Below are 12,067 nucleotides of genomic sequence, written 5' to 3'. Positions count from 1 at the left end.
ATTTTGACTTGATCAACAATTCCCTTGTCAGATTTGCTCTAAATGCTTTGGCTCCAGAGTTATAAGCCAAAATCTACATTTTACCCCTATGTTTTGTTTTTATCCATGGCAGCCTTCTTGGTTGGTTGGCTGGGTCACGCCACACATTTTTTAAACTAGATACCCCAATGATGATTGTGGCCAAGTTTGGTTAAATTTGGCCAAATAGTTTCAGAGGAGAAGATTTTTGTAAAAGTTAACGATGAAGCAAGATGACGACGGACAATGAGCTAAAAAGGGAAGGGTATTGTAGTTATGACATTAGAAACATATTCATCTGTGAAAAGGTTATTCCATAATGGTCAACCAACTTGTGATGGGCATCCCTAAAATTAACCAAGGGATGATTTCAACTTCATCATTTGGATCTCTTTGTTTAATATCTTCCTTGTGAGCAGCAATCCTCTATCCCAGAAATTATAATAGGAAATACAAGCCTGGTAATATCGTATCAATTGGGAGATATATGCATGCACTGCTGGAATATTACTTCATAGAAATGGAAAATTTACAATTGGGAAGCTGAAATCATATCTCTTTTGTCGTAGATGTAAGTCAAGATATGACACAGACGCATCTTTTGTATCCTTTATCTCTAGTTTGATTGGATAGATATGTTCAACATCACAGAGTAAACAAAAATTGATAAGATATTACAAAGAAATCAAAGGTGTAGAACTTATCACAGGTGGATCAAAGGTAAAGAAGTCACCTCAGGGTCAACAAAGGTGTAGAATATATTTCAGGGTCAAAAAAGGTGTAGAAGATATTAAAAGGTAATCAGAAGTGCAGAAGATATTACAGGGTAATCAAAGGTTTAGAAGATAATACAGATAATAAAAGGTGTAAAAAATATAAAATGGTAATCCAAGCTATATCCTGCCAAGTGTGCCAGACCTGGCTTATTTGAAAGCTCTCTACAGGAAACCTGAATTGCATGGTGTGCCATACTGGACATCGTTTCAAGTTGATTTAAGTATAGGTACTACATCCTGCCAAGTATGCCAGACTTGTATTATTCAAAAGTTGTATCTTGTAAAGATATGAAAGCTTACCTGGTGTGCCAGACTGGGCCTCATTTAAAGCTGTTTTCAATGTAGGAACGATATCTCTAACTTTTGTGATTGTAGCACAGTATTTACATAAAGGTTTAAATAAAGACATCTGGTCTATATCCTGTAAGGCACCTCTTCCCTAAAATGAAATTACAAGTTACTATTGGTCTATATCCTGTAGGCAACTCTTCCCTAAAATAAAAATAGAATTTGTTATTTGTCTATATCCTGTAAGGCACCTCTTCCCTAAAATGAAATTACAAGTTGTTAATGATCTATATTCTGTAAGGCAACTCTTCCCTGAAATAAAAATAGAAGTTGTTATTTGTCTATATTCTGTAAGGCACCTCTTCCCTGAAATAAAAATAGGAGCCTGTAATTCAGTGGTTGTCGTTTGTTTATGTGTTAAATATTTGTTTTTCGTTAAATTTTTTACATAAATTAGGCCGTTAGTTTTCTAGCTTGAATTGTTTTACATTGTCTTATCAGGGTCTTTTATAGCTAACTATATGGGGTACGGGCTTTGCTCATTAATGAGGGCCGTACGGTGACCTATAATTGTTAATGTTTGTGTCATTTTGGTCTTTTGTGGATAGTTGTCTCATTGGCAATCATACCACATCTTGTTTTTTATATTGAACTATATCCTGTAAGGCACCTCTTCCCTGAAATAAAAATACAAGTTGTTATTGATCTATATTCTGTAAGGTACCTTTTCACTGAAATAAAAATACAATTTGTTATTGATCTATATCCTGTAAGGCACAGCTTCCCTTAAATAAAAATACAAGTTGTTATTGATCTATATCCTGTAAGGCACCTCTTCCCTGAAATAAAAATACAGCTTGTTATTGATCTATATCCTGTAAGGCACCTCTTCCCTGAAATAAAAATACAAGTTGTTATTGATCTATATCCTGTAAGGCACCTCTTCCCTGAAATAAAAATACAGCTTGTTATTGATCTATATCCTGTAAGGTACCTCTTCCCTGAAATAAAAATACAAGTTGTTATTGATCCATATCCTGAAAGGCACCTCTTCCCTGAAATAAAAATACAAGTTAATATTGGTCTATATCTTGTAGGGCACCTCCCTCATGTCTGATGTTCAGTATTTATTGATCTATATCCTGTAGGGCACCTCCCTCATGTCTGATGTTCAGTATTTATTGATCTATATCTTGTAGGGCACCTCCCTCATGTCTGATGTTCAGTATTTATTGGGTCTTTTATGTGATACATAAGTGTTTCTTATTTATTGTTATTTATATAGATAGGACCTTTGGTTTCCTTGTTTAACTGGTTTTACACTAGTACTTTGTTGGGCCCTTTTATAGGTTGCCAAGGCTCTTGTTGAAGACTGAGCTTTGATCTACATGTGTAATGGTTTACTATGACATATTGTGACTTGGATGGAGATTTGTCTCATTAGCTTTGATCTACATGTATGATGGTTTACTATGACATATTGTGACTTGGATGGAGATTTGTCTCATTAGCTTTGATCTACATGTATGATGGTTTACTATGACATATTGTGACTTGGATGGAGATTTGTCTCATTAGCTTTGATCTACATGTATGATGGTTTACTCTGACATATTGTGACTTGGATGGAGATTTGTCTCATTAGCTTTGATCTACATGTATGATGGTTTACTCTGACATATTGTGACTTGGATGGAGATTTGTCTCATAAGCTTTGATCTACATGTATGATGGTTTACTCTGACATATTGAGACTTGGATGGAGATTTGTCTCATTAGCTTTGATCTACATGTATGATGGTTTACTATGACATATTGTGACTTGGATGGAGATTTGTCTCATTAGCTTTGATCTACATGTATGATGGTTTACTATGACATATTGTGACTTGGATGGAGATTTGTCTCATTAGCTTTGATCTACATGTATGATGGTTTACTCTGACATATTGTGACTTGGATGGAGATTTGTCTCATTAGCTTTGATCTACATGTATGATGGTTTACTATGACATATTGTGACTTGGATGGAGATTTGTCTCATTAGCTTTGATCTACATGTATAATGGTTTACTATGACATATTGTGACTTGGATGGAGATTTGTTTCATTAGCTTTGATCTACATGTATGATGGTTTACTCTGACATATTGTGACTTGGATGGAGATTTGTCTCAGCTTTGATCTACATGTATGATGGTTTACTATGACATATTGTGACTTGGATGGAGATTTGTCTCATTAGCTTTGATCTATATGTATGATGGTTTACTATGACATATTGTGACTTGGATGGAGATTTGTTTCATTAGCTTTGATCTACATGTATGATGGTTTACTATGACATATTGTGACTTGGATGGAGATTTGTCTCATTAGCTTTGATCTACATGTATAATGGTTTACTATGACATATTGTGACTTGGATGGAGATTTGTTTCATTAGCTTTGATCTACATGTATGATGGTTTACTCTGACATATTGTGACTTGGATGGAGATTTGTCTCAGCTTTGATCTACATGTATGATGGTTTACTATGACATATTGTGACTTGGATGGAGATTTGTCTCTTTAGCTTTGATCTACATGTATGATGGTTTACTATGACATATTGTGGCTTGGATGGAGATTTGTCTCATTAGCTTTGATCTTCATGTAAAATGGTTTACTATGACATATTGTGACTTGGATGGAGATTTGTCTCATTAGCTTTGATCTACATGTATGATGGTTTACTATGACATATTGTGACTTAGATGGAGATTTGTCTCATTAGCTTTGATTTATATGTATGATGGTTTACTATGACATATTGTGACTTGGATGGAGATTTGTTTCATTAGCTTTTATCTACATGTATGATGGTTTACTATGACATATTGTGACTTGGATGAAATTTGTCTCATTAGCTTTTATCTACATGTATGATGGTTTACTATGACATATTGTGACTTGGATGGAGATTTGTCTCATTAGCTTTGATCTACATATATGATGGTTTACTATGACATATTGTGACTTGGATGGAGATTTGTCTCATTAGCTTTGATTTATATGTATGATGGTTTACTATGACATATTGTGACTTGGATGGAGATTTGTCTCAAGAGCTTTGATCTACATATATGATGGTTTACTATGACATATTGTGACTTGGATGGAGATTTGTCTCAAGAGCTTTGATCTTCATGTATGATGGTTTACTATGACATATTGTGACTTGGATGGAGATTTGTCTCATTAGCTTTGATCTACATATATGATGGTTTACTATGACATATTGTGGCTTGGATGGAGATTTGTCTCAAGAGCTTTGATCTACATGTAAAATGGTTTACTCTGACATATTGTGACTTAGATGGAGATTTGTCTCAAGAGCTTTGATTTATATGTATGATGGTTTACTATGACATATTGTGACTTGGATGGAGATTTGTCTCATTAGCTTTGATCTACATGTATGATGGTTTACTATGACATATTGTGACTTGGATGGAGATTTGTCTCATTAGCTTTGATCTTCATGTATGATGGTTTATTATGACATATTGTGACTTGGATGGAGATTTGTCTCATTAGCTTTGATCTACATGTATGATGGTTTACTCTGACATATTGTGGCTTGGATGGAGATTTGTCTCATTAGCTTTGATCTATATGTATGATGGTTTACTATGACATATTGTGACTTGGATGGAGATTTGTCTCATTAGCTTTGATCTACATGTATGATGGTTTACTCTGACATATTGTGACTTGGATGGAGATTTGTCTCATTAGCTTTGATCTACATGTATAATGGTTTACTATGACATATTGTGACTTGGATGGAGATTTGTTTCATTAGCTTTGATCTACATGTATGATGGTTTACTCTGACATATTGTGACTTGGATGGAGATTTGTCTCAGCTTTGATCTACATGTATGATGGTTTACTATGACATATTGTGACTTGGATGGAGATTTGTCTCATTAGCTTTGATCTATATGTATGATGGTTTGCTATGACATATTGTGACTTGGATGGAGATTTGTTTCATTAGCTTTGATCTACATGTATGATGGTTTACTATGACATATTGTGACTTGGATGGAGATTTGTCTCATTAGCTTTGATCTACATGTATAATGGTTTACTATGACATATTGTGACTTGGATGGAGATTTGTTTCATTAGCTTTGATCTACATGTATGATGGTTTACTCTGACATATTGTGACTTGGATGGAGATTTGTCTCAGCTTTGATCTACATGTATGATGGTTTACTATGACATATTGTGACTTGGATGGAGATTTGTCTCTTTAGCTTTGATCTACATGTATGATGGTTTACTATGACATATTGTGACTTGGATGGAGATTTGTCTCATTAGCTTTGATCTTCATGTAAAATGGTTTACTATGACATATTGTGACTTGGATGGAGATTTGTCTCATTAGCTTTGATCTACATGTATGATGGTTTACTATGACATATTGTGACTTAGATGGAGATTTGTCTCATTAGCTTTGATTTATATGTATGATGGTTTACTATGACATATTGTGACTTGGATGGAGATTTGTTTCATTAGCTTTGATCTACATGTATGATGGTTTACTATGACATATTGTGACTTGGATGGAGATTTGTCTCATTAGCTTTTATCTACATGTATGATGGTTTACTATGACATATTGTGACTTGGATGGAGATTTGTCTCATTAGCTTTGATCTACATATATGATGGTTTACTATGACATATTGTGACTTGGATGGAGATTTGTCTCATTAGCTTTGATTTATATGTATGATGGTTTACTATGACATATTGTGACTTGGATGGAGATTTGTCTCAAGAGCTTTGATCTACATATATGATGGTTTACTATGACATATTGTGACTTGGATGGAGATTTGTCTCAAGAGCTTTGATCTTCATGTATGATGGTTTACTATGACATATTGTGACTTGGATGGAGATTTGTCTCATTAGCTTTGATCTACATATATGATGGTTTACTATGACATATTGTGGCTTGGATGGAGATTTGTCTCAAGAGCTTTGATCTACATGTAAAATGGTTTACTCTGACATATTGTGACTTAGATGGAGATTTGTCTCAAGAGCTTTGATTTATATGTATGATGGTTTACTATGACATATTGTGACTTGGATGGAGATTTGTCTCATTAGCTTTGATCTACATGTATGATGGTTTACTATGACATATTGTGACTTGGATGGAGATTTGTCTCATTAGCTTTGATCTTCATGTATGATGGTTTATTATGACATATTGTGACTTGGATGGAGATTTGTCTCATTAGCTTTGATCTACATGTATGATGGTTTACTCTGACATATTGTGGCTTGGATGGAGATTTGTCTCATTAGCTTTGATCTTCATGTATGATGGTTTACTATGACATATTGTGACTTGGATGGAGATTTGTCTCATTAGCTTTGATCTACATGTATGATGGTTTACTATTACATATTGTGACTTGGATGGAGATTTGTCTCATTAGCTTTGATCTACATGTATGATGGTTTACTATGACATATTGTGACTTGGATGGAGATTTGTCTCATTAGCTTTGATCTACATGTATGATGGTTTACTATTACATATTGTGACTTGGATGGAGATTTGTCTCAAGAGCTTTGATCTATATGTATGATGGTTTACTATGACATATTGTGACTTGGATGGAGATTTGTCTCATTAGCTTTGATCTACATATATGATGGTTTACTATGACATATTGTGACTTGGATGGAGATTTGTCTCAAGAGCTTTGATCTTCATGTATGATGGTTTACTATGACATATTGTGACTTGGATGGAGATTTGTCTCATTAGCTTTGATCTACATGTATGATGGTTTACTATGACATATTGTGACTTGGATGGAGATTTGTCTCATAAGCTTTGATCTACATGTATGATGGTTTATTATGACATATTGTGACTTGCATGGAGATTTGTCTCATTAGCTTTGATCTACATGTATGATGGTTTACTATGACATATTGTGACTTGGATGGAGATTTGTCTCATTAGCTTTGATCTACATGTATGATGGTTTATTATGACATATTGTGACTTGGATGGAGTGTTGTCTCATTAGCTTTGATCTACATGTATGATGGTTTACTATTACATATTGTGACTTGGATGGAGATTTGTCTCATTAGCTTTGATCTATATGTATGATGGTTTACTATGACATATTGTGACTTGGATGGAGATTTGTCTCATTAGCTTTGATCTACATATATGATGGTTTACTATGACATATTGTGACTTGGATTGAGATTTGTCTCATTAGCTTTGATCTATATGTATGATGGTTTACTATGACATATTGTGACTTGGATGGAGATTTGTCTCATTAGCTTTGATCTACATATATGATGGTTTACTATGACATATTGTGACTTGGATGGAGATTTGTCTCAAGAGCTTTGATCTTCATGTATGATGGTTTACTATGACATATTGTGACTTGGATGGAGATTTGTCTCATTAGCTTTGATCTACATGTATGATGGTTTACTATGACATATTGTGACTTGGATGGAGATTTGTCTCATTAGCTTTGATCTACATGTATGATGGTTTATTATGACATATTGTGACTTGGATGGAGATTTGTCTCAAGAGCTTTGATCTTCATGTATGATGGTTTACTATGACATATTGTGACTTGGATGGAGATTTGTCTCATTAGCTTTGATCTACATGTATAATGGTTTACTATGACATATTGTGACTTGAATGGAGATTTGTCTCATTAGCTTTGATCTACATATATGATGGTTTACTATGACATATTGTGACTTGGATGGAGATTTGTCTCATTAGCTTTGATCTACATGTATGATGGTTTATTATGACATATTGTGACTTGGATGGAGTGTTGTCTCATTAGCTTTGATCTACATGTATGATGGTTTACTATGACATATTGTGACTTGGATGGAGATTTGTCTCATTAGCACTCATACCACATCTTTTTATATGTATTTTATCCATATCCTGAACGCCGTCTCAACAGAAATACAAGTTGAATGGTCTTTAACAATACAAATAACTAAGTGAAAGCTTATCAACCAGGAGTATGTCAAAGAACGTCTCCTCCTTTGGAAAATACCAAGATCTTATTGATAAATATTCAATGTCAACTTTATATCAATATACCAGGCAAAATAAGAAATATTTAATATATCATTGGAGCTAATAATGGTTGAAGACTGAAGATGATTACCTTTAGTAATGTGGCTGCAGCGCCACCTATTAACAAAACAGGGGATTCAGCCATCTGAGCATTTTTCACTGCCGTAACTGTGTTTGTTAAACCTGAAATTTAAAACTGTAGAATCATATCTGACTTGAAAAATAATCAATTTCCCATTAAAATAATCAATAATCAACTGACAATCAACAGATAACATTTAGTTACACTGACTGGACAATCAAAAGATAACATTTAGTAACACTGATTGGACAATCAACAGATAACATTAAGTAACACTGACTAGACAATCAAGAGATAAAATTTAGTAACACTGATTGGACAATCAAGAGATAACATTTAGTTACACTGACTGGACAATCAAGAGACAACATTTAAAAACACTGACTTGACAATAAAGAGATAACATTAAGTAACACTGACTGGACAATCAAGAATTAACATTTAGTTACACTGACTGGACAATCAAGAGATAAAATTAAGTAACACTGAACGGACAATCAAGAGATAACATTTAGTTACACTGACTGGACAATCAAGAGACAACATTTAAAAACACTGACTGGACAATCAAGAGATAAAATTAAGTAACACTGACTGGACAATCAAGAATTAACATTTAGTTACACTGACTGGACAATCAAGAGATAAAATTAAGTAACACTGAACTGACAATCAAGAGATAACATTTAGTTACACTGACTGGACAATCAAGAGACAACATTTAAAAACACTGACTTGACAATCAAGAGATAACATTTAGTAACACAGACTGGACAATCAAGAGTTTACATTTAGTTACACTGACTGGACAATCAAGAGATAACATTTAGTTACACTGATTGGACAATCAAGAGACAACATTTAAAAACACTGACTTGACAATCAAGAGATAACATTTAGTAACACTGACTGGACAATCAAGAGTTTTCATTTAGTTACACTGACTGGACAATCAAGAGATAACATTTAGTTACACTGACTGGACAATCAAGAGATAAAATTAAGTAACACTGAATGGACAATCTAGAGATAACATTTAGTTACACTGACTGGAAAATCAAGAGACAACATTTAAAAACACTGACTTGACAATCAAGAGATAACATTTAGTTACACTTACTGAACAATCAAGAGATAACATTTTGTAACACTGACTTAGCAATCAAAAGATAACATTTAGTTACACTGACTTGACAATCAAGAGATAACATTTAGTTACACTGACTGGACAATCAAGAGATAACATTTAGTTACACTGACTGGACAATCAAGAGACAACATTTAAAAACACTGACTTGACAATCAAGAGATAACATTTAGTTACACTGACTTGACAATCAAGAGATAACATTTTGTAACACTGACTTAGCAATCAAAAGATAACATTTAGTTACACTGACTTGACAATCAAGAGATAACATTTAGTTACACTGACTGGACAATCAAGAGATAACATTTAGTTACACTGACTGTTCAATCAAGAGATAACATTTAAAAACACTGACTGGACAATCAAGAGATAAAATTAAGTAACACTGACTGGACAATCAAGAGTTTACATTTAGTTACACTGACTGGACAATCAAGAGATTACATTTAAAAAAACACTGACTGGACAATCAAGAGATAAAATTAAGTAACACTGACTGGACAATCAAGAGATAAAATTAAGTTACACTGACTTAACAATCAAAAAGATAACATTTAGTTACACTGACTTGACAATCATGAGATAACATTTTGTAACACTGACTGTACAATCAAAAGATAACATTTAAAAAACTGAATGGACAATCTAGAGATAACATTTAAATACACTGACTTGACAATCAAGAGATAACATTTAGTTACACTGAATGGACAATCAAGAGATAACATTTTGTAACACTGAATGGACAATCAAGACATAACATTTAGTAACACTGAATGGACAATCAAGAGATAACATTTAGTAACACTGAATGGACAATCAAGAGACAAAATTTAGTAACACTGACCGGACAATTGGGAGATAAAATTAAGTAACACTGAATGGACAATCAAGAGATAACATTTAGTAACACTGACTGGACAATCAAGAGATAAAATTAAGTAACACTGAATGGACAATCCCGAGATAAAATTAAGTAACACTGACCGGACAATCAAGAGATAAAATTAAGTAACACTGAATGGACAATCAAGAGATAAAATTAAGTAACACTGAATGGACAATCAAGAGATTGCATTTAGTAACACTGAATGGACAATCAAGAGATAACATTTAGTAACACTGAATAGACAATCAAGAGATTGCATTTAGTAACACTGACTGGAAAATCAAGAGATAAAATCAAGTAACACTGAATGGACAATCCAGAGATAAAATTAAGAAACACTGACCGGACAATCAAGAGATAACATTAAGTAACACTGACTGGACAATCAAGAGATAAAATTAAGTAACACTGAATGGACAATCAAATGATAACATTTAGTAACACTGACTGGACAATCAAGAGATAAAATTAAGTAACACTGAATGGACAATCCAGAGATAAAATTAAGTAACACTGAATGGACAATCCAGAGATAAAATTAAGTAACACTGAATGGACAATCAAGAGATTGCATTTAGTAACACTGAATGGACAATCAAGAGATAAAATTTAGTAACACTGAATGGACAATCAAGAGATAACATTAAGTAACACTAACTGGACAATCAAGAGATAAAATTAAGTAACACTGAATGGACAATCAAAAGATAACATTTAGTAACACTGACTGGACAATCAAGAGATAAAATTAAGAAACACTGAATGGACAATCCAGAGATAAAATTAAGTAACACTGAATGGACAATCAAGAGATAAAATTAAGTAACACTGAATGGACAATCCAGAGATAAAATTAAGTAACACTGACCGGACAATCAAGAGATTGCATTTAGTAACACTGAATGGACAATCAAGAGATTGCATTTAGTAACACTGACTGGAAAATCAAGAGATTGCATTTAGTAACACTGACTGGACAATCAAGAGTTTACATTTAGTAACACTGACTGGACAATCAAGAGATAAAATTAAGTAACACTGACCGGACAATCAAGAGATAACATTTAGTTACACTGACTTGACAATCAAGAGATAACATTTAGTAACACTTACTGGACAATCAAGAGATAACATTTAGTAACACTGACTGGACAATAAAGACACAACATTTAAAAACACTGACTTGACAATCAAGAGATAACATTTAGTTACACTGACTGGACATTCAAGAGATAACATTTTGTAACACTGACTTAACAATCAAAAGATAACATTAAGTTACACTGAATGGACAATCAAGAGATAACATTTTGTAACACTGACTGTACAATCAAAAGATAACATTTAAAAACACTGACTGTACAATCAATAGATTACATTTTGTTACACTGACTGGACAATCAAGACACAACATTTAAAAACACTGACTTGACAACCAAGAGATAAAATTAAGTAACACTGACCGGACAATCAAGAGATAACATTTAGTAACACTGACTGGACAATCAAGACATAACATTTAGTTACACTGACTTGACAATCAAGAGATAACATTAAGTAACACTGACTTGACAATCAAGAGATAACATTTAGTTACACTGACTGGACAATCAAGAGTTTACATTTAGTAACACTGACTTGACAATCAAGAGACAACATTTAAAAACACTGACCAGACTATCAAGAGATAACAT

General features: G+C 33.3%; 1 protein-coding gene across 5 annotated transcripts in view; it reads right to left on the bottom strand.

Moving 5' to 3' along the window:
• The window catches only part of LOC139482495 (2-hydroxyacyl-CoA lyase 2-like), an 83,775-nt gene that overhangs the window by 42,049 nt on the left and 29,659 nt on the right, over positions 1–12,067 (bottom strand). For all 5 annotated transcript variants that reach the window (XM_071266407.1, XM_071266410.1, XM_071266408.1 and 2 more), the window contains 2 exons: positions 8,344–8,435; positions 1,095–1,233 (listed from right to left, as the gene is read on the bottom strand). In XM_071266407.1, the coding sequence (XP_071122508.1) occupies positions 1,095–1,233; positions 8,344–8,435 (231 nt within the window). The remainder of the gene's footprint in view (positions 1–1,094; positions 1,234–8,343; positions 8,436–12,067) is intronic.

This window comes from Mytilus edulis, chromosome 7 (genome assembly GCF_963676685.1).
Source record: "Mytilus edulis chromosome 7, xbMytEdul2.2, whole genome shotgun sequence".
Classification (NCBI taxonomy): domain Eukaryota; kingdom Metazoa; phylum Mollusca; class Bivalvia; order Mytilida; family Mytilidae; genus Mytilus; species Mytilus edulis.
Note: the sequence above shows the minus strand (reverse complement) of the source record. Positions and strands in the feature narration are given on the sequence as shown.